Source organism: Glycine soja, chromosome 16, assembly GCF_004193775.1.
Source record: "Glycine soja cultivar W05 chromosome 16, ASM419377v2, whole genome shotgun sequence".
Taxonomy (NCBI): domain Eukaryota; kingdom Viridiplantae; phylum Streptophyta; class Magnoliopsida; order Fabales; family Fabaceae; genus Glycine; species Glycine soja.
This window is the reverse complement of record NC_041017.1, coordinates 5,459,758-5,481,948: the sequence shown is the minus strand read 5'-3', so window position 1 is coordinate 5,481,948 and position 22,191 is coordinate 5,459,758. Positions and strand designations below refer to the sequence as shown.

The following is a 22,191-nucleotide window of genomic DNA, read 5'->3' as shown; positions in this document are numbered from 1 at the left end:
CTACTCGTGCAGAGCACAGACAAGCCATTCTAGTTTTTAAATATTTCTAAAGAAAAAAAAACAAAATATAACATGTTTATCTTCTCTTTCTTGTTTCCCTTTCTATATTATTGTATGACCCCTAGGCCTTAGGCCTAAACTCCCAAGGCATGCAAAGTATAGCTTCATTTGCTTCCTCTCGGTTTTTATATTCTTGTCTCAAATTGTTGATGTAATATCTTAATTTGTTTTCTTATCAAAAAAATTTTGAGTTAACATAATCACGGATCATGAATAAGATTAGTCTTTAGTTGAATAGGTTAAAAATATCTATAATTTATGACCTAGGTAAAAGAAAATTATTAACCTAATTAATGACAAAAAATCTATCATGTCTTTTTGTTTTCTTCTTTCTTTAAATGGTTTTGTGCATTCTAGAACACAGAAATTATAATTTTCTTATTTAGACGGGTAAATTTTGTGTGAAATAGAATGAAAACAAAATATTAATTATTATAAAAGTCAATTATTTTGAATTACTATGTGACAAGATTCCATGACATGCAGTGAAAAAAACAACACTTTACTCTATCAGTTTTATTTCTATCGAATTCAATTTAATTTTATTCTTTGCCATAAATTTTGCTGAGAAAAAATATTGTACGTGTTCTAGCTAGACTTCTAGTTTGAACTTTGAATAACAAGCAAGTGAGAAATTGGAGTATAGGGTTGGTGCCAAAAGGGTGTAGATAAGGTAAAGTGCATCAGTGTTATAAATCTCTAGTACCGTCTTCCATTCTTATGAATAAAAAAAATAATGAAAAAGAAGCAGTTATGAGGCTGACAGTAATAGTTGAGGTAGTTGTCTGTAGCTTTTACTGATGTCTCTTCCATTTATAGCTGCTATGAACGTTGGACGATTAAATATAGTGCCACCAACTGCATTATGTTGTCTTACCTACACCCTCAACTTCAACTCTAATGCCTCCTCATTAGCCTTTTTTTTTCTTATTCTCACGATTTTTTCTTATTATTGTACCATGGCTACACTACTCAATTTTCTTCAGCTGTATTGTGCTTGTGTTGCATTGATGGTGGTGGGTGTGCTGTTTGTCTCAGCTGAATCAACACTTTTGGTTTATTTCAAGCGTGTTCCTCCACCAAGGTGTAGGTCTTCTAATGCTGTTTTCCAGTACCTAGTTGAGAGGTTGGATGGTTCCAATGCATGTAAGAGAAACACTTGTTCATTTTCATGTGAGGTATGCAATTCCTCTAGACCATTTTTTAAGTTTACTTGCAACTAAGTAACTTAATTGTAAGGCATATTTAAGGTGAGTGATTTGCATGGACATGATTCACAATAGTAAGACATGGTGTTTTGATTTGTATAACCAACCCCACCTATTTAAGAAAAAATCTATAGCATGTTTGGAAACACGTTGAAAACAAAGAAATCATGTTTGGAATGTGAAAACCATAACTATTAACTTTTGAAAATCACTCTGAAATGTGAAAAATTACATTCGAAAGGTGAAACCAAACAAGCTAATTTATTAGTTGTCCATGATTTGGTTTCAAAACAGGTGCTTTTATTTGCAGTTAAAATGTGACATGTGTTGGTTTGGTTTGGTTGATGATGAATGTATTTTGACAGCTTGATGGCAAAGTTTACCCTTGCCAGGCTGATGGCATTGTGTTAACGAACTTAACTCTAAATCATGAGCATAGATTTCTTCTCAATGTCAGTACAAACAAAGGAGAAAGAAATTCATCAGTTTACTCATGGTTCATCGGTGAGTATTCATTTATTTACATTACATCACTAGAAAATTGAAGAATGAAGAGAAATGGCATTAGCTTAATTTGTTTTCCTCCTCACCCCATTTAAGCCAGATTCTCTCTGGCCATAATACTAAACTTCACTAAACCATTTTGGGGTTTTGCTAATAACTTTCTTTTCACTGAATAGATACAATACCCCCAACTGCAGCCATTACTAGTGAACAGACACATACAAATGGACAAAGGATAGCAATTGATGTCACATTCAGTGAACCGTGCACTGGAATAGGAGGATTTCATTGCCTAAACTCATCTAACTGTGATGTAAGTTGGTTTCTAATTAATGACCAGCATTGCGTTAAAAGTAATTGTAATTTGTTGTTTTGCTTGAAAAAATTGAAAACATTGACAACATTTTTACTATGGTTTAACATGTAAGATTATGGTAGCTGGTCCTGCACAAGTAGATGCATCTTCTTTACAAATTACTAGGCCAGGTGCCAAATACAGCCTTGGAGTGATTATCTCCTCAGAAGTTACTTACGGTCGCGTTGTAATCACAATGGTGGAGAATACTTGCACTGACCAAGCTGGAAACAAGTTCAGAAGAACCAATGATTCTACTTTGATTATTCATTTTGGTGAGGTTCTGGTTGCCAAGTCCAAATATTGAACTTTGAACTAAAAAGTATTTTAAGGCCAGTCATATACATTCAAATGGTTTTGTGTTAGATAGAAGACCGGTGATGGTGGACTTTTGGACATCTGTTCCTTCTTATGAATTGAAAATTAATGGCATCCCAAGAACAGTTGTTTCAACAAGCAAACCAGAGGACCTGATCATCTTCTTGGACTTTAGCATTCCTACAAGAAACTCAACTGAGCAAGTTCTAAATGCACTACATGTTAACTCTGGCATCTTAACTCCTCTCCATGGCAGAAGTAATGGAACCCGTGGATTTAGTTTTAAAGTAAGAGAGAAAATGTTGACTAATATACTTTTTTTTTATGTGTGGGAATCGAAGACAGTGTCAGGGGGTTTACAATAACTCGCACACCTCAACCAATTGAGCTAGACCCCCTTGACGTGTTGTCTGATATACTACTTCTGCTATTAGTAGCTCAAAATTAGAATAAGAATTGAATTCTGACAATTAAACTCCGTTCTATTAATTTTCCTCATTTCGTAGCTCAAGAACATATCAAGAACTGAGATTATCACAATTGAATTACAAGCTACATCCATACTTGGAAGGACAGGCACTCCTGTCTCTCCTGTTGCTCCTATCACATTCCTTTATGGTATTCTATCATTTGTGCTTATGATATTAATAAGGTTAAATTAATCAGTAGGTTGCTAAACTATTTGAAAAATTTTAATTATGTCGTTAAACTAACAATTTTTTTAATTGAATCCTTGATCTTGTAAAATATTTGTATGGGGTCCTAATGACTCAATTTAAAAAATTACAAGATCAAGAATTACAAACTTTTTAGTTTGGGGACCTAATTAAAAATTTTCAAATACTTGCAGGATGTACTCATTAATTTAATCTTTTAATAATCATTTCTCTTAGTAGCTTTAATTTTGAACCAATTCCTAAAATATTTTTATAGATCCCATGAAACCCAATGTGGTACTAAGGACCAGCTCCCTCACTGAAACAAGGGATTTCAACATCAACATAATTGCTGAGTTCACAAAGCCAGTATTTGGCTTTGTGACATCAATAGTAGACGTCTCGGGAGGAAGATTGATAAGGCAGGTGTAGAAAACTAACAATAAGCATATTATTCACTACAGCTAATTTTTACATAATGGCTCAACACATAAAGTTATTAATATCATATTTCATTATGGTTCAAGTAATGTAAAAATTCTTTACATTGTTCCTTGTAGGGTAAAGGAATTATCAAGAGCTTTCTACTTGTTGACTGTCAAAGCAGTGACAAAGGAGGTGTCAGTTACCATTCCTGCAGGGAAGGTAACTGATATTTCAGGAAATGAAAATTTGGCATCTAACCAGCTTGCTATTAAGCATTGTATGAATATCTCTTTTTCTTATTCAAAATTATATGTTAATTGTTAATCTCAGCAATTTTGGCTGAGCATTGTGAACATGAATGGTACCTGCATGGACTTAAGAAATTTCTCTATGTTTGACTCAAACTCTAATATTGTATGTTCAGATTCCACCCCAGCAATATCCATTGCACTGCACTCATTTATCAGTGCCGGAACAATTGCAACATCACTAGTAGCTGCTATGGTTTCACTTTCCTCAGCAAATTTAGAAGCATTAAGCATACTTGCTTTGGAAGGTGCAAGCAGTCCTGCTTCCAATCCATCAATTAATCTACATGTAAGTAAAGAAACTAATGTATGGTATTATAACTAGAATACAAACATTTAACATTTTTTAATTTCTGAGTTCTTCCATGCATAATCTCTATTTAAGGGTTATGTTGTAAAACATTTGACACATTTTACAGGGAATGATTGGACACCTACAAGTCTTTGCCCTCACAAGTTGGTTTTCAACTAATCAATTTATCAAATACTCTGAGACAACAAGAGGTCTTAGGTGGCTAATACCTCATCACAAGCTTCCCTGGAAAAAAATTGACACTTGGTCTTCAATCTTGGAAAGAGAGAAACTTGCAGGGAGAAGTAATGGCCTGTCTGCAGGAGAACATTCTTATAACAGAGATCAACAACAAAATGACTTAATGAACTTGTCTTATATTGATCACAAACTATCATTTCAAACCAAAAATACCACTAAATTTGGTCGGTTTCACAATCAGCATGATTTAAGTAAGACAAGTACATTATATGGTCTACCTCTCAATTCCATCGAATATTTCACTTATTTCTTGGTGAGTTTAGCATCAACTTTAAAAGAAGTACATGAATAGACACATGTTTGCAACTGATTCATTTGCCTTGTAGAGAGGAGAACCATTGTCTGCTAGCAATGTCATCAAAGGAATGGAGAGTTATAAAGGGTAGTTAGCATTACAATTAACCTTTATGTTTAAAAATTAAGCTCCAGAAGTTCACTCACACACTGAACATGGTCGCTTCTACATGACTTGGACTTCAATTAATTGTGTTCATCACTCATCAGTGACAGGAAAATGAAGTTTCTGAATTTGCAGGATTAATTAAGAAGAATTGAGATTTGTTTTCTTATCAACAGGTGGCAGGACATGGAGATGAACTTATTCTGGCTTGGTGTGGGAGGAAGCTGTTTACTTTTACTTCATGTTTTCGCGATATTCTTCCTAAGACATAGGATAGGGAGACCACCTCAAGGCAGTTTATCAGTTCCTAGGTTTGAGCTCTTTCTTCTGATCCTCATGCTACCTTGTCTTTCTCAGTCATCAACATTTATAATAAAAGGTGAGCAACTAGCTACAACACTGTCTATTTCAGTCACCTATATTTACAGGATTCCAAAACTGATTATTTAAAACTGAATTCACATGGGTTTGAATCCTCCCGCTAACAAAAATTAACAACTAAAATTTGCTGATAAAAAAAAAGACTAAATTCACATGCAAACTTATTTTCATGCTTTAAGACTACATGTATATGCAGGTGGTACAACTGGGGGAATTATTACTGGGGTGTTGCTACTAGCAATCCCTGTGGCATTCATCTTATCATCATTGCTATTTCTTGTTATTGCAATCTACACTGGAAGCTTTGCGCAATACAAAGAATTCAACAAAATAACCAATGAAGAAAAATGGTACACCAAATTATGGTTCTTTTTCATTGGGAGGCCTATGAATGGGAAGTGGTTTAACAAGGAAGGACTACCTTCCTCTTTCCTCTCGCGCTTTGGAATTCTCTTTGATAATTGGAAGGGTCCTCCAGTGCTGATTTTAGGTGATCAAAATGAACAGAATAATACCATAACCAAGTGGAGCGAAAGCGACAAAAGTGGGATCCGAAGAACCAAAACAGCAAGTTCAGAGGACAGCAATGAGGAAACCAAAATCTCCACATTCAAGAGGGTATTTGGCTGCATAAGAGCATCCTATATCATCCTTGACTTACTAAGAAAAGTTGGTTTGGGAATAATATCTGCAGCTTACCCATCAGAAAACTCAAACAAAAGCCTTTTTGCATTGATAATCACATTAATGCAGTTCATTTTTCTGTTCACCACCAAACCATACATCAGTAGAGGTGTCCATGTTGTGGAAAGTGTTTCTCTCTTGTGTGAGGCAGGTGTGTTTGTTATCTTAATCCTCCACAATGGTTCACACTCAGTTGAATCCAAAACTTGGGAATTGGTCATGCTGTTTCTTCTGATGTTTACATTCATTGCTCAGATTACCAATCAATGGTATGCTATGGTAAATTCCCTATTGAATCTCTCACAATCTCAGAATAAATCTTTAAGGGATGGACTTAAGTTAGCTGCCAAGGGACTCATCCTGCCTTTCCTTCCAAGCAAGCACTGGTCCAGCGTGATATCAACATTCTCCCAGACCGAGACAGACATTCTTTCACTGAATCCTATATGCTCAGGAACAGAATTTGAAAGACGAAACAGAAATGGATATATGGATCCAATTAGCGCCATGACGGCTACAGTGGTTCCGGTGCAAAGTCCAAGTACACCCAGCCACAATGTTATTGAAAGAAGAGATCCTAGAACCTGGGGGGCAGGTGCAAGTTCACATATTGAAGTGGAAGGTAAATGGCTAAAGGGGCACAACAAGGCTGGGCTTAAAAAAGAGCTAAAGATGTTAAGGGAGCTTGCAAAAGCTAGCTTCTCTGGGGACACAAGGGTTGATGAAGCCAGTACCAGCTACACTTTAGGGGAACAACAACATTCATCAGGTGAAATCTATTTGGGTAATCCAAAGCGAAGGTATTACTGACACTAATGCATAAGGGCCATACATCACCACATCCTACTTGGGAAGATTTTGGAAAATGCTAATTACTTCAAATTGCCATGTTTATTTCACAATCATTATTTGTATAGTTTCTTCTGTAGTTTTAGTGACCTTAACTTTCTTCTAATGCTATTCTAAATGGCTCACATGCTATGACAACTCCAATCATTTGTCTAATTGTCTCAGTAGAAATGATTCAAATATTCTCCAACCAATACCGTTATGTAGCTTGCAAATTTCTAGAGTTTCCTTTATTCTGAGTTTTCGCCGAGTGCTACTTTCTAACCGTTATTCTATTATTTTGAGCTTTCATCAAGTGTGACTTTCTAACTGTCAAGCTTTGCTAATTTGAGGAATGAGCATAGATCTAATGGTATAAAATGACGTCAATATGAACAAAGGTAGTTCAAAATCTCTAGAATTTCTGTTATTTTGAGCTTTCACTAAGTGCAACTTTCTAACTATTATGCTTTGCTAATTTGAGAAATGAACATAGATCCAATCGTACAAAATGGCGTCAATTTGAATGAAGGTAGTTCGAAATCTCTAGAGTATCCGTTATTTTGAGCTTTCAAGATACTCGACATTTTTGCGATGTATAGGTTGAATAGTTCTTCTTAATGAGAAGAATATTCCTTAGGTCAATAATGAAGCTTTTGGGAACTAATAGATGTATTTTTTTTTATTTTTGTCATTTTTAGGCCAAATCCCACAAAAGATAGGATAACTAGAAGAAAATTATGATTATCCCTTCGAGCTGGGGATTTATGTAAAGTGTTTCTGTTTATTTAGATTCTTTCAAGGATTTTAAATCTCATTTTTTTTTATTCTTGAATTCGACTATGACCATAAAACACTTTCTTCATACGATAAATAAGTATATTTGTTAAACTCGGCCTGATTCTCAACTCGGTTGGTATATTGAATTAAGAGTTAAAATTAGGAGTTATTAGTTGACCGACATTACCCAATATGAAATATGATTAAATTATAATATTATCAATAAATATATAAATATTTATGTTTACATAAATATATATTTAGTTGAGTGGTAACTTAATCTATCCTTAAGGAAGAAGAAGAAAGGCAAATTTGGTTTTAAAAGGGATAAAAATGTCATTAACTCAATAAATTTTATTCAATTATCATCACGGGCCCCCATTGATTAAAATCGTGGCCACCGTTCGATCTTAACGGATAAGTATGAACAAAAAAAAAAATCCCAGCACGTGGGTTTCAAATTTCACCCCTCGCCCACCAAACTCCAAAACGGTAACGTCACACACACACACACACTCTCTTTCTTTCTTTTCAAATTCCAAATTTTCAAACCCTAAAAAATCCCGCGAAACCAAAGTTCCCACCAAAAAAAACAAATATCCCTCCCTCCGCGCCGCAACACCAAGAAAAACTTCTCCAACACGCCCCCACAAATCCCCAAACTACCCCTCTCAAAAACAGTTGACAGTTCCATCTTCTCCCGCAAGCTTTACCCTCAAAATTTTTATTTTTTTTTCAAATCCCGCGCTCCATTTTTTCACACCTCTCTATAAAAACCCTTCACCCTACACTCTCATCTCTCGTACTCAAACCCTAATCCCCAATAAAAACACACTCAAAAACCCTTTTTTTTTTCTTATTCATCCTCTAGTTCTTCTTTGACATTCACAATGCCTTCAATTCCAGAAGAGCCATTGTTGGCACCGAACCCGGACCGGTTCTGCATGTTCCCAATCCAATATCCTCAAATCTGGGAAATGTACAAGAAAGCCGAAGCCTCGTTCTGGACGGCGGAGGAGGTGGACCTCTCGCAGGACCTCCGCCACTGGGACTCCCTGACCGACGGCGAGCGCCACTTCGTCAGTCACGTCCTCGCCTTCTTCGCCGCCTCCGACGGCATCGTACTTGAGAACCTCGCTGGGCGCTTCACGAAGGAAATCCAAATCCCCGAGGCCCGCGCCTTCTACGGCTTCCAGATCGCCATCGAGAACATTCACTCCGAGATGTACAGCCTCCTCCTCGAAACCTACATCAAGGACTCCTCCCAGAAGAGCCACCTCTTCCGCGCCATCGACACCATCCCGTGCGTTACCAAGAAAGCCCAGTGGGCCCTACGCTGGATCGATTCCTCCGACTCCTTCGCCGAGCGTCTCGTTGCCTTCGCATGTGTGGAAGGTATTTTGTTTTCATTTTAAAATGTTAATTTATTAATTTTGTTAATTAATTAGAAATATAAGCGAGAGAGATTCAAATCTGTGATATCTCCCTTTAGCCTTTAAGTCTTATTCTCAATCATTAAGTTAATTCTGCTAAAACGTTAATAAGAGAGATTTGAATTCACAACTTCTCTATTTTTTTGTTACCTTCATTCTTAAGTTCTATTTTTTAATCATTAAGTCAATTTTATCAAATGTTTGTGAGAGAAATTTTAACTTGCTAGCTCTTAATCTCCTTCTTTTCCCTTCTAAGTATCAAGCTAATAATTTAACTTTGTTTGCTGAAGGTATCTTCTTCTCCGGAAGCTTCTGCGCTGTCTTCTGGCTCAAAAAACGTGGACTCATGCCCGGACTCACTTTCTCAAATGAACTAATATCACGCGATGAAGGTCTTCATTGTGATTTCGCTTGTCTTTTATACTCTCTGCTGAGACAGAAGCTCACCGAGGAGCGCGTAAGGGAGATTGTGAAGGACGCGGTGGACATTGAACGGGAGTTTGTGTGCGACGCGCTTCCCTGCGCGTTGGTGGGGATGAACGGTGATTTGATGAGCCAGTACATTGAATTTGTTGCGGATCGGTTGCTGGGTGCGCTAGGGTGCGGGAAGGTGTACAATGTTCAGAATCCGTTCGATTGGATGGAGCTGATTTCTCTGCAGGGGAAGACCAACTTCTTCGAGAAGCGCGTCGGGGAATATCAGAAGGCTTCTGTTATGTCCAGCTTGAACGGGAACGGTGGTGGGAGCCACGTGTTCAAGATGGATGAGGATTTCTAATTTATTATTATGGGAATGAGAATTAGGTTTAGGGGCGAATGCTGATAATGATAGTATTTCTGTATTGTTAAATATATTTACGTTTTTTTTTCTTTTTTACTTTTTTAGCATACTATTTATTTTTTTTGTAATGGTTATTGTTCATTTGTTGTTTCTGATGTCTCTCCTTCAGCAATGGGATGATAAATTATACTTTCAGGCTTCGGCTTTAATTGAGTTCTATTTTTTGTTTTCTTTAAAAGTTAATTGGAGTCAATTTAAAGTGTAAATATTAATAATGGTTTTCAATTGTAAAATATTAATAATAGGTCATTTCTTCGAAAGTGAAATGTGTGGAAAGGATTGAGCCTATAATTATTACAAATTGTCAGTCGTTTTGGGTAAGTTGTAGAGTGATTCTGAGACTCGTGTTTGTTCGTTTGTGAGCGTACGCAATGACATCTGTGACGCAGAGTACCGGTATGTTAACGAGGGAACAACTTTTCCATCTTTTTGATCGTTTCATTTTTCTTACTTCCAAGCCTGGTAGGTACTTTGTTTTTACTTTGCCAGATTTGTTCTGCTTTTTATATTGGTCGATTCCCTAGTTTCAAAATCTTTGCACTTTGGGAAACTTTGGTATCTGTATGCAGATGTGAAGAAAAGGGTTGCAGAGGCTGTACAGGATAAGCAGGTGAATTTCTTAGTTTGTCCCTTTTTCGCCTTTTTTTTTATTTCTGTTTAAATTGCACGCCTTATCTTCCATGGAAGAATTATTAATAATTAATGGGCTTGAGGGTAAAATAATTGGACAATATGTAGAGTTAGGCAAGTCTTGGTGCAACAATAAGGTTAGAAGGTTTAAATTCTGAAAACAGCCCATTTACTTTCAGGGATAAGGTTATGCATCTCTACCCTTCACAGGCTCCAGCTCCACTAAGTGCAAGTCTGGTGCATTGGATTGGCCTTTTTTTTACTAGTCATCACAAACCACAAGGGACATTTTTGTAAACTTTTTTTTTTTATCACTTTTGATTAGCACCTATGGGTGTATTGAGCTATAGTTTTATGGAGAGATATATTTAAGTACTGGATATGTAAAATTAAAGTTGAAGTTGATGTAAGATGATGCTTCTGCCCTTTGAGTTTATTTGATAAAAGTCAGTATATAATGCATTTCACTGTCATTACCTGAAATTCATAACTCATGAGCAGGAAGCTGTTGCTGTGACCACTGCAATACAGGAAGAGATATTTTTGGAGATGGGTGTTGGTATGTTTGTTTTATTGCAATATATTAGTTTGTTTGTACTTTGTAGCATTGGTGCCTCATTTTTGGTATAAGAAACCCGTTTCATCTAGGTCTCATTTTTGTGTAAATCCAGCTCTGCTGCAGGCTGCAGCAACACCATGGATGCCATCGTTATGTGTCAGTGTGTGAGACAATGCATGCATCCCTGATTGAATGTTTTTTTTCCCAGATACAAAAACCATCTATTGGCTATTGGGTATTCACTCTTTATTATCCATAAAAGAGAATTAAACGCGTATTGGTTCAAATCATCTTCGATTCTGGATGGTCAAATATGATGTGCTTTTAGTTCTTGGTCTTGGTCCTTGGGATGAAAATGAGTTGACATGAGTTAGTAGATATGTGATGGGTGATACTTACTCGACATGCCAATGCAAAAATAGTTTAGAAATTTATTTTTGCCAAAAATAATGTTGGGAGTATTGCTTGGATGGAATTTGAGGTTGATATTGTTGTTCCTAGGTCCTTGGTTCTTTTCTTTCTGGAAAATCCCTGTGTTTCTTCTCCCAAATAAAGTCTAACATTACTGCAGTTTTTACATTTGAAAGGAATGACCTTTCTTAACTTTTATTTTACTATACATTTCTTTTCCTCCCATTATATAGTCTAGGATAGCTGTGGGGTTAACTTGAGCATTTTGATACATGGAATGGTTGCATGCAGAATCTGTTCTATTGTATTTGTATAACCAAACTTCATAGTATTTTATTCTGAAACATTGTTATTAATATAATTTATACAACAGACCCAAGATTTGGCATCTCATGCCTGGGAAAACTCAGTACGGTATATGAGAATGACCTGGATTTGGTGATTCAATTTTATAAATTCCTTTCAAAGTAAGTTCTCTCTTTTGTGTAGGCTGTAGCTTTCACTCACTTCTTACCCTGTTATCACTCTCTTCAATTGTTATAACAAATTATTTAGAAAATGGCCATTCCATGCCTGCCTTTCCTAGCTGAGTAGTAATGACTTTTCAACAACTGAATAATTGAAACCCATCCTATTAAGGTGTACACTAGGATTATGTTACAGAGAAGCATGCAATCAGCTCTCCAAGTTAGCATGACTTGCAAGGGAGTAACTACTTGGAGAGTGGTGACATGAACATGATGGAGAGAGTGAGGAAAAACACTGCAGTGTGGGATATGTGAGAATGTAGGGAAAGAGAGTAGGAAGGAAATTTGTCAGTGAAGGAATTGGACAGGAGGTTCTGGGTCTCCCAAGGAGCCCAGGATATCTGTATTTTCTTCTGTTGGGAGGAAGTAGTTGAGTTTTATGCTATTTTCTGGTACTAGTATTATGCTGATATCAGAAATAGACTTTCAGTGATAATACAGCACTATTCAGTTATTTCTAGTCCAATACTATCACTGAAAAGTGGACTGGCTTGATGTTTCAACCATATTTAAGGAATGTGATAATTGCATCCTTGGAAGCTATAAAGTTTACAGTATAGCTTGGAATTATTGTGAAATGCTTCTATTCCTGCCTGGATGTTTCATTAAGAATTAGCTTCATTTAGAGAAATAATTGTTTTATTTTTTTTTCTAGATTTTTAAGTGAGCCTTTGAAATTAAAAAAGAAATGTTTATTTCTCTGACATATGCACTCAGTGGAAAGATTTTGACAAGTTTTCACCCCAATACAAAAAAAAAAAAATTACCCAAATAATACACCCAAAGAAATATTTACATGAATGATATAAAACATTGTACAGGTGACAAATCAGTTATTGGAAAAAAAATTTCTCACCTTGCACAGTTTTTTTTTTTTTTACATTAGTTGGGGAATCGATTTCTCAACTGATATAAAAAAAAAACTGTGCAAGTTGAGAAATCGTTTTTCCAATAACTGATTTGTCACCTGCACAATGTTTTATATCATTCATGTAAATATTTCTTTGGGTGTATTATTTGGGTAATTTTTTTTTTTTTTGTATTATTGGGGTAAAAAGCTCGATTTTGACAATGTTTATTGCTTGTACTTAGCTATGACTGTCTTTTATGCATTCCAGCATGTGTTTTAATTAATTTATATCATGTTCAAAACAACTTATAATTAAAATCATGGCAAGAGAGGTTTAGAATCCCCCTCCCCCCTAAAATTTAATCTATAATCCAAAAATGCACTTGTTGTTTCAAAGCTACTAAAGTCTATTTAATGATTGTCTTTTCTTCTGTCCCTACACAATAAAATACACCACTTTTTCTAGTAGAAGGATTAGTGAACAGTTACATAATGCAAAATGAATTTTGGCAGAGAAGAGGTGGCTTGTGATGAGGCAGAGCTTGGAGAAGAAGAATTTGCAGAAAAAATGCTCAATCAACAGAAGTTACAGGAACAGGTAAAGTTTAATTAACTTCTGATGAATTCTATGGTACTTGCTATGCTAATATACAAAGTAATTACTGTGCAGCAACTAGAGATGCTGAAGTACATGCGCAAGTTTCACTTGGAAGATCAATCTGCCATCCTTGAGAAGGTAAATACTGGTTTCAATCTCAGTACAGGGAGATTTGTTTCAAATCTTGAGAAGCATTGCTGCTTATTGGTCTCAGGATATTATTTAAATGTAAAGTGATTGATAATAGGACTAGGAGTTCATTTATAACTTCTGACATCTAAGTAAGCTGTTAATGCTACTACTTTCTGTTGTGTAGTTCAGCTAATTCTTCTGAATCTACATATCTTATTTTCTCGTAAAAAATGATTGATCTCCTTGGTTGTTGATGGTCAATTATCCGTCTATGTTGCTATATATATATATATATTTCAACTTTTTTGGGCTTGCTTTGCTCATGGATTCAGAGCTTGACAATCCTATTCATGAGATTTTATTTGGAATTCATGTACTGAAGTTCTAGAAAATGAATTGATTAGATGCATTTGGCTTTTCTTCTGCCAGTTACACCAGCAGATCCGAAATGGAACTTATGAAAGTGGGACATCTATGTTGTCAGCTGAGCAGATCGACGAGATTGTTCCAAGAAAGGCATCCCCTCAATATACGCCAAGGTAGACCAAAACCCGGCCTTACGATGGACTCTTGTTAAAATTAACAGATATTTTTGTTCAAGTGTAGCTTTGGCCAATTCCCCAATTCTTGACATTTACTTCTTTTACCTCCTCACTCTTCATTTTATGTTCATTTTATTCCTGTATTGGAGCTGCTGTAAGGTTAAAGTTTCTTGTGCAATGGTTGGCACTTGTTGCTTTTTACCAGCAGGTTTTCCTACCTCAGTGATCAGCACAGAACGACCAATAAGAAAAACTTAAATACATAATACACGGTCCTGTTGTGTGGCATTTGTATATGAGGAGCTGTATGAAGGAGAAAGGAGCTAGAACTACTGAATCCTGGTTACCAAGCTAATCCACGAAAGGAAAACCATAGTGGAAAAGTATTTGGATGCTTTCATTTCTTATTGTGGGATCGATTTTTTAAAACATTGGAAATACAGTTGTGATTAAAATAACTTATTTAAAATGTTTTATGAAGTTTGATTTTATGAATTGGAAATAAAAACGTTTCCTTGTACTTGTCAAATAACTCTTCAGCGCTCTTCTAAATTCCTAAAGAAATGCACTGTTGCCAACTGCTGGATATTTTAATTTTGTTCTTTAAATAAATGGAAGGGATAATTAGTTTTATGTTTTTGGTTGGTTTCAAGTTTCAACCGTAGGTAGTAGACAGGTTAAGAATTAGCTATCAAATAAATGTTAACACATACTGTCATAATATTTTGATAAGTTCCACTGAATATGCGTAGGGTTATGTGTGGACAAGGGATGGTTGTCAATGCTGATCGTCACTGAATACTTAACATTTTCTGTACTCATTTAGAAATGAGATCAGAGATGAAAAACAATTGAAGATGTAGAAATGCTGATAAATTGAGGCAGACTAAACAGCAGAAAACCCAAATTCATGAGTATGCTTTCAAAATGAGGACACTTCGTTAACACTAATGATTCAGTTCATTAAACCATCCATCAAAACATAGCAGTAAACTCAACTGCACGTTTGAAATTTAAAATTTGGGGAAGGAACAGGAAATTAGAAGATATAACGGTTAGAGGAAATGCCTTGGAAGCACAGGAGACATGAAATGGTATAGGTCAGGAGTGATGGAGAAGAGTATTTACATTAAAATTTGTGTTCCTAAAACGGTGTAAGTGGTATGTTGAAGAAGCTTTTACAACACTGCAGTTATACAAACATTGCTAGGTTCTATTGTATGAGCAAGTTTTCATATGGTCACTGTTCAATTGGTAACTGTCAATAAGAATCGCAAAATGATTTTAGAGGTTAGAGGCAATGCCATCTGAAACTGCAACATGTTTAAGGAAGATACATTTACAATGGTTAGGGGGTCTAGCTCAATTATTTGAGAGTGTACAAGTTATTATAAATTCCTTTTACCTGTATTCGATTCTTACGGATAAAAAAAAGTATTTTGGCGGAAAAAAAAGGCCTGATAACAGGAGTTCTGAACTAACTGGGTCGTTAGAAATAGAATATGCAGCAATGCTATTAAAATTCTATAAAATAATACAATGAAGGATTATGAACATGATTTGTTGAGATGGCCGAGTTGGTCTAAGGCGCCAGATTAAGGTTCTGGTCCGAAAGGGCGTGGGTTCAAATCCCACTCTCAACAACTATCACCTTTTATTTTATATTTGAGAAATGTTAAAAAACATTGCCCAGGTATTATTATTCACTTCTATGGTTTACAATATTTTGTCTTCCAAAATTGAAAATTGTGTAACTTATTTTATACTCGTGTGTCAGTTATCTTAATGCAAGATAAACTTTGATACTATTGCATGAAGAGGTACAAAAACTCCTGGACATATATATAAAAGAGACACGAATAGGAGATGATAAATTACTTGTTGATGAGTACAGAAGTTCTAACAGACCAAATCCTTGAACAAAACCTTTTTCTATTTCATATTAAAAGACTTACATAAAAGAAAACAAAGTACAAGACACTATAATTTCAGCAAAATCCATGAGCAATATCACTAGGATTAACAACAGGTGGAATAACAAAGTGCCAAAGCTTCCCAATACCCCCAACCCTATATTTCATGCACAAGAACTCCTTCGCATACTGTTTCTCAACACCCCTGTCCACGTCATGAAGAAACACGTGCGTCACACCCGATCCCTTTCTCCCACGCGCCATCATTGCGGCGGAGTATATCACCGCCATCCTCCCAGGCGCGGCCGCAAAATATCCCCGCGGTCCATCAATCATGATCACATCCCAATCACGGTTGTACACCTCATTGGGCAGCGTGCCAAGTGCCAGCTTACACCACCGATCACCTTTCAGTGGGTGGTCAGTGGTGTTCTTGCTGACACCGGGACAATAATCTTTATAAGAGGAGAGGAGTTCCTTGGCCTCGGCGAGGCGCGTGGAGTAACGCACAATGTGGGCGCGTAGGATGGGAAAACGCTGGAGTGCAGAGAGGGTCCACTTAGGATCCTCCTCGAGAAACAGCGTGGTGCCACGTGGATTGAACGAGTCCCACATGAGCGAGTCGTGGCCGAGTCCGAAAACGAGGAAGTTGCATGGCGCGAGGGATTGTAGTACGTCGAAGGATCTTCGGATCTCGCCCTTGGTCTGCTGAGGGAGCGCACGCGCCGTGGCGTAGTGGAGGATGGTGACGAGGGTGAGCGGCGAGGAGTCGAACTCGGCGGCGATGGTGGCCTCGGAAGGAGAGAGGGGAACGGCGGAGGAGGAGGAGAAGCAGAGGTCGGCGGTGGGGTGAAGGAGTGTCTGGCGGAAGAGGAAGAGGAGGAAGAGGGTGGCGGCGAGGAGGGGGAGGAGGCGCGGGGCGGGGGAGGAGGTGGGAGGGTGTTTCTTCTTGTTGGAGGGTTGCATGGTGCTTGTGTTGGTTTGATGTGAAAAATGATGTTAGTTAATAAATTAATTACGTTGATGAAGGGCGATGTTGTAGCAGTTATAGCTAGAAGTTGTGCTACTTGCTCGTTCATGGAGATCACTTTTCTATAATTAGCCTCTAGACTGTATATTTAATGTCAAATCTTTTGTATAGGAAAAAACTCATGCAATTTTATAGACAAAAAAGTTCTTGTGTATCCATGGTCCCACAATTTCTTTGTATTTATATCTCTCTTATTGAAAAAGGAGAGAACTCCAGCCATTTTATATTATGAATAGTTATAGCTATAAAAAAATTTACATATAAATATCTCGAGATTATATTTTGTTCCACCTAATTTTATATATTTCAATTCTTTGTCTTTATTTTTTTACTTCTTTCGTAATAATAATTATTAATTGATTTTTTCCTTAATTTAAGATTCTAGATCCGCCACTATATCTATATAATGGACTAGTTTGTTTAAGCTTACTTTTAAAATAAAATACGCAATTTTATGATTTTATTATGTGTTTGTATTAATTGTTTTTACTTAAAATAAGTTGTTTTATTTTTTTAAGAAACAATTAAGTCTATTTCTTACAAAAAAAATGTTTATACAAAAATCATTTACATTAAAGTTGTCTTTTTAAAATTTTAAACAAATTCACTCAATATACACCTATTTTGACAACTCTATTTTTTTCCCGCTATCTCTCTTCCTATCAAATGCAACTTTAACCACAAAATATATACATGAGTAACTAATTAAATAATTAAATGTATTTTTTTTACCTTTCTCATTGTAGCATCTATAGGTTTTGAGGTTGTAAACCATTTTATCTTATTATCTTAACTATATATCCCAAAGATTAAGAAAAACAAAACAAAACAAAACTTTGTACCATGAGCTATTTGTACTCAAGTTGTTATATTTGACACTTAACTTCTCTTTCATCTCACTTTCTTCTTAATTCTCTATTTTTCATCACACCATTTCTATAAGTTTCTCTCTTTTCTTTCTTTCTTTCACCCATAGAACATGACAAACAGCAATCTCCTTTTATTTTTCTTTTTTAAGTACACTACAATAAATGGTATATATTATTGTACAGGCACCTCCCTTTTGGAAATCCAAACAGCAGGGTTAACTTATCAATGCTTGGGTGATATTTTATCTATAGGAAGACAAAGTAAAACAAACCTGTTATATTTTAAGTCTCGCGCAATCTAGAAGTCTTGGATGTACGATGTGCCTTGTTTGTAGGTTGTAAATGAGTCAATTGATTTGAGACATGTGAACAGGAAGCCTGCACCGCTTGCAAACTTTCTAAATATTCATGTGCTGCCACAAACGTATGACAAGCTTTAAGAGTGATTTCTTTCAACTCTAATTACAATGTGGCTATTCAGTAAAGTGGTTAGATGTTAACAGAACAATATCATAGAAAAAGAAGCTCAAAATCTCCACATTATACAAGCCAGGCATATTCGCATGCTCATATTGCCTGTGTTGGGCAAACTTACAGCCCCAAGTGGGAGCAAAAAAAGATAATACTGACAAATGCTGTTATTACATCCTCCAGCATGATTCTAATTTTCCATCTTCAACTTAATTGGCTTCTTCAAACTTAGAATGCAAGACGTCCACACGGATTTTATAAGGGAGCTGCATCTGAATGTTGATTATTCAGCAATTAAGAATGCAGATTTGTTGAGTCCAAGCTTATTTCTTTGTCACAGATGCTGTTGAGTTTGATCCACCTCCACGCTGAACAGCTCGAGGGACAAATGACAAGCCTTTGTGGCGGCGACCAAAACTGATTGATGAAGGGGTGGAGTCAGAAGTGTTCAATTTAGAGACTGCTGAAACAAGGTCATCCATGGATGCATTTTCCACTTCCATCATTCCTGAAGAATCCTCCTTACAAACAGCTTGTTTGCGTTGGGACTTCAACCTATGTTTCTTTGAAGGCTTAGCCTTCTTGAAAAACTCAAATGAGGTGGGGAATTTATGCTTGTCAACCAGATGCTGCTGCCTACTATTGTAGCTTTTGAATTTCAATCCACACCTTTCCACCAAGCATTCGTACTATATGACAAAAACAAAAGAGACACATTAACAAGTAGGTCATCTAAACGAAAAAATAAATATGTAGATGCACTAAAAGATGACAGGCTAAACAATGTGGTCTCAAAGAAATTAACAGATAAAAAGCATGTAAGGAAAGCATGAATAAGTTTTAATCACTGTTTGAAATTACCAAAATTTGAATGAAGTTTTCCTGTCAACATTTGTAAGATTATGATTTTAAGTAAAGAAAAAAGTGGGGAGATAAATTATTGAAGAAACAAAAACAATGTTTACTATCCCACACTGAAGAAGGCAACAAGCATCCAACTAGTCAATTCTTTAACAAAGGTTTAAGAGTAGGAATGTAGTATGGATTCAATACTATAAGGAATTGTATCACGACAGCACAATATATCATATTTACACTTACATACCATATCATAGCCACGTGCAACTTTTGCCTGAAAGAAAGAATCATGCACTTCAGATACATGTATGCTGAGCAACCAAGATGTCGGGTAAACTCTGGAGCACACAGAACAGGATGCAGTATGCCTTGCATTATAGTGATTTTCAAAGTCCTCCATTGAGGTCAAGCGTGCACCACAACCCACAATGGGACAAAAGACTTCCCTGTACAAAATGATAGGCTTTTAGATGAGGCACACAAACTGTCACTCAGTATAGACGTTTAAAGTTAAGGTCAAAATAATCATTTGGTCCCTCTAGTTGACAATCATTTAAAAATCAGCTTTTGTAAGAAAAAAACAAAACAAAACTTGTTGTAATCCCTATACACCCTCATTAATACACATTGGTTCTTGTCAGTACCATGTTTCTTAAATTTTAGCCTCAAGGGTGTATAGGTACTGATTTCTAAATGGGTGTCACCTATAGGGACCAAATGATTATTTTAACCTAAAAAAACATTTTCTTGGGAAAAACATATTCTTCAGCCGAAGTAGATCCTTGGTTTTTTTTTTTTTGGTGGAAGAAAGGGGCAAAAGCCCCTAAACGAAAATTAGATTCAAACCCACGGGGAAATGAACAGAGAAAACATCCGCAAGCACCTTCAAGGATGCAAAGACGGAACCACATCAAAAATCCTGGTGCCAATAATACCAAGGCCATGTTTTGCAAAAAACATCAGCGACTTGGTTGACCTCCCCATAAAACTTTACCATAAGGATCTCTCATAACCCCACCACAGCTTGCCGTGCCATTTCTATTGACTGCTGCCTCGCAATTGAGCTTGAGTTGGACAGTAGGAGGAGGTTCCCAACAAATAGACTTGCCAACGGCCAAGTCTCAGGAATGAGGAGGAAGGGACAAACTAAACCTATGAGCCTGCCAAATGTCAGTCACTTCCTCTGAACAACAGTGTTGCAATGATTATTTATCTGAGAGAAAAATGAATTCATTCCTATTCCTCCTGATGGCTGAAACTGACACCCCAAAAATAGTGCACCAATTAACACCATGAAAAACCATCTTGCTTCCCAGATTTTCAGACATCCATTCCTTCACATTCATATTATATAAATCATTACTGATCCTATTCTTTAACAGGCGCTGCCAAAGCTGCGAAGCAATAGGACAATCCCGCAATGAAGAATGGTTTCTGGAATGGAGAGACACATGGGGCACGGATCTGAGGTTATCATCCCTCTATGGTGTCTCAAATGTTTAGTAAAAAGAGCACTTTTACTCATCTTCCACAAATGGATTTTGAAGCGCTCCAAGGCCTTGTAAGTAATACCATCAAAATTGTGTTTCTTCCATATAAATGCAAAGTAAGAAATTAACTAGAATTATACTTAAAAAAAATCACCCAGGAGCAAGTATAATGACAGAAAACGATAGTTGGATAACTAGAAAAAATAACAAACCATCATGAACTTGAAGCACGACACTTGAAAATTATGTACCAGCATTGATTTGGATCTCACGTATTGTTAAGAATATGAAACCAACAATATAGGGATCAGTACCTTCCTTCTTCCTCTTGCATCCATTTCTCAAGCTGTTGTTTCTCTTCTGTTAATTCCAAAGCAAGCTTTGAAATGCAAAGGGTAAGTAAAGTAATAAATACCATCTCAAAATTCAGTATTTATAAACCTTAATTAAACACCAAACGATTTGAAAAGAAAAAAAAAAAAAAAAACCTGTTTGGCGAGAAGTTCCCGTTCGAGGTTGCCATGAGCGAAGAAAGGAGATTCGGGTCCGAACCTGCGACGGAGCGGTTTCCAGAAGGGAAACCCTAATTGATGATTCTGATTCTGCTCCACTTCCATCGCCATCTTCACACTCTTCAAATTTCAATCACACGCTGAGTTTTCCTTCGGTTTTCAATTTTGAATTTAATGGGGACTTCGGAGTTCAGAGCAATTTTGTTTTCAGTCATTTGTTTCTGTCGGACTTTTCAAAACCTTTGGGCCTTCTCAAAACTTCGTCTGAATTCGGCGAAGCCCATTTCCTAGTTCCTAACATTTTTGGGGCTTTATACACATTCTGTAAAAAGAAAAAAGAAAAATACATAAGATTCTATATAAATCTTAATTTTAACATCCAGGGTCTTTGCTCTTTAGTGAAATCCGCAGATATTCTTAGAAATTTTCATCTTTTAAATTCACTATGAGATTAATCCTCAACATAAATTATCCCACTAAAGCTTATTAAAATAAGCTGGAAATAACTTAAAAACATACCAAAAACTATTTATATAAGCTCCTCCAAATACTTCAAGTGTTTAATATCATATGATAAATTCAAATAAGTTTTAAATAAACTCTATTAAGGAGACTTTTGGTGTCAGTCTATTAGGTCTTGTTTTATCATGGATAGCTAAAATAATTATAATATTATATATCATATTAATAATAATTTTTAAAAAAAAATATTGGTTCTAAATAGATTAGCATGTTAGACTTAATAATAGACTTTTTTAATGTTTATGTTCTATTCTATTTAACTAAAAGTTTTTTGAAAAGCTTGAGTTTAACATTTTTACTAAACAAGTGGTGTTGAACCAAACCTTAAATAAATTGGGCCATAGGTCTTCAACAAGTAACCTTTCCTGCTTGTACTCTTAACTGGTCATTTTTAAGGACTAATCAATACTCAAATGGTTATAATTTATTTTGTTAATGATCAAATTAAAAATGATTTTTAAATCATATAAATAGTTTTTATAAATTGTCAAACTTTTTTTACAGGATTAAATTGTCAAACCTATTAATAAATTAAGCCCATG

General features: G+C 36.0%; 5 protein-coding genes and 1 non-coding gene across 9 annotated transcripts; 4 read left to right on the top strand and 2 right to left on the bottom strand.

The window, feature by feature from the left end:
- Positions 1–885: 885 nt before the first annotated feature.
- LOC114389354 lies at positions 886–6,896 on the top strand. Of its 2 annotated transcripts, XM_028350008.1 has the most exons (13): positions 887–1,238; positions 1,634–1,772; positions 1,949–2,085; positions 2,201–2,402; positions 2,494–2,732; positions 2,952–3,063; positions 3,379–3,523; positions 3,662–3,804; positions 3,952–4,124; positions 4,255–4,641; positions 4,715–4,770; positions 4,965–5,167; positions 5,366–6,896. In XM_028350008.1, exons 1-13 carry the CDS (start codon positions 1,020–1,022, stop codon positions 6,661–6,663), a joined length of 3,453 nt encoding a protein of 1,150 aa, XP_028205809.1. In that variant the 5' UTR covers positions 887–1,019; the 3' UTR covers positions 6,664–6,896. The 2 variants fall into 2 exon arrangements, with proteins under 2 accessions (XP_028205810.1, XP_028205809.1); XM_028350009.1 differs by lacking the exons at positions 2,952–3,063; positions 3,379–3,523 and having other exon boundaries at positions 886–1,238; positions 3,662–3,746.
- Positions 6,897–8,256: 1,360 nt separating this feature from the next.
- LOC114390972 (ribonucleoside-diphosphate reductase small chain) lies at positions 8,257–9,884 on the top strand. Its single transcript, XM_028351937.1, has 2 exons — positions 8,257–8,856; positions 9,185–9,884. The coding sequence occupies exons 1-2, from the start codon at positions 8,352–8,354 to the stop codon at positions 9,670–9,672; spliced, it is 993 nt and encodes a 330-aa protein (XP_028207738.1). The 5' UTR covers positions 8,257–8,351; the 3' UTR covers positions 9,673–9,884.
- A 117-nt stretch (positions 9,885–10,001) lies between these two features.
- On the top strand, positions 10,002–14,572 carry LOC114390973. Of its 3 annotated transcripts, none has more exons than XM_028351940.1 (8): positions 10,002–10,131; positions 10,305–10,345; positions 10,867–10,924; positions 11,709–11,802; positions 13,226–13,310; positions 13,383–13,448; positions 13,872–13,981; positions 14,190–14,572. In XM_028351940.1, the coding sequence occupies exons 1-8, from the start codon at positions 10,107–10,109 to the stop codon at positions 14,248–14,250; spliced, it is 540 nt and encodes a 179-aa protein (XP_028207741.1). In that variant the 5' UTR covers positions 10,002–10,106; the 3' UTR covers positions 14,251–14,572. The 3 variants fall into 3 exon arrangements, with proteins under 3 accessions (XP_028207741.1, XP_028207740.1, XP_028207739.1); XM_028351939.1 differs by having other exon boundaries at positions 10,002–10,197; positions 14,193–14,572; XM_028351938.1 differs by having other exon boundaries at positions 10,002–10,197.
- Positions 14,573–15,546: 974 nt separating this feature from the next.
- Positions 15,547–15,627, top strand: TRNAL-AAG. The gene has a single exon. It is a non-coding gene; the product is annotated as a tRNA-Leu (tRNA).
- Positions 15,628–15,901: 274 nt separating this feature from the next.
- LOC114389358 (probable methyltransferase At1g27930) lies at positions 15,902–16,870 on the bottom strand. Its single transcript, XM_028350011.1, has one exon. The coding sequence runs from the start codon at positions 16,861–16,863 to the stop codon at positions 15,973–15,975; it is 891 nt and encodes a 296-aa protein (XP_028205812.1). The 5' UTR covers positions 16,864–16,870; the 3' UTR covers positions 15,902–15,972.
- Positions 16,871–18,160: 1,290 nt separating this feature from the next.
- On the bottom strand, positions 18,161–21,385 carry LOC114389005 (zinc finger protein 511). Its single transcript, XM_028349578.1, has 4 exons — positions 21,104–21,385; positions 20,930–20,994; positions 19,373–19,571; positions 18,161–18,956 (listed from the first exon to the last, which is right to left on the bottom strand). The coding sequence occupies exons 1-4, from the start codon at positions 21,236–21,238 to the stop codon at positions 18,591–18,593; spliced, it is 765 nt and encodes a 254-aa protein (XP_028205379.1). The 5' UTR covers positions 21,239–21,385; the 3' UTR covers positions 18,161–18,590.
- Between the last annotated feature and the right edge of the window lie 806 nt (positions 21,386–22,191).

Bases quoted from the DNA above. Each gene is read 5' to 3' on its own strand.
- LOC114390972 (XM_028351937.1), top strand. From the start codon at position 8,352: ATGCCTTCAATTCCAGAAGAGCCATTGTTGGCACCGAACCCGGACCGG. The intron at 8,857-9,184 runs GTATTTTGTTTT...TGTTTGCTGAAG, and splicing joins TGCCTTCGCATGTGTGGAAG to GTATCTTCTTCTCCGGAAGC.
- LOC114389358 (XM_028350011.1), bottom strand. From the start codon at position 16,863: ATGCAACCCTCCAACAAGAAGAAACACCCTCCCACCTCCTCCCCCGCC.
- LOC114390973 (XM_028351938.1), top strand. From the start codon at position 10,107: ATGACATCTGTGACGCAGAGTACCGGTATGTTAACGAGGGAACAACTT. The intron at 10,198-10,304 runs GTAGGTACTTTG...ATCTGTATGCAG, and splicing joins TTTTCTTACTTCCAAGCCTG to ATGTGAAGAAAAGGGTTGCA. The intron at 10,346-10,866 runs GTGAATTTCTTA...ACTCATGAGCAG, and splicing joins AGGCTGTACAGGATAAGCAG to GAAGCTGTTGCTGTGACCAC.
- LOC114389354 (XM_028350008.1), top strand. From the start codon at position 1,020: ATGGCTACACTACTCAATTTTCTTCAGCTGTATTGTGCTTGTGTTGCA. The intron at 1,773-1,948 runs GTGAGTATTCAT...TTCACTGAATAG, and splicing joins AGTTTACTCATGGTTCATCG to ATACAATACCCCCAACTGCA. The intron at 2,733-2,951 runs GTAAGAGAGAAA...CTCATTTCGTAG, and splicing joins CCCGTGGATTTAGTTTTAAA to CTCAAGAACATATCAAGAAC.
- LOC114389005 (XM_028349578.1), bottom strand. From the start codon at position 21,238: ATGGCGATGGAAGTGGAGCAGAATCAGAATCATCAATTAGGGTTTCCC. The intron at 19,572-20,929 runs GTACTGATCCCT...CATTTTGTACAG, and splicing joins ATGCAAGAGGAAGAAGGAAG to GGAAGTCTTTTGTCCCATTG. The intron at 18,957-19,372 runs GTATGTAAGTGT...TTTGTCATATAG, and splicing joins TTGCACGTGGCTATGATATG to TACGAATGCTTGGTGGAAAG.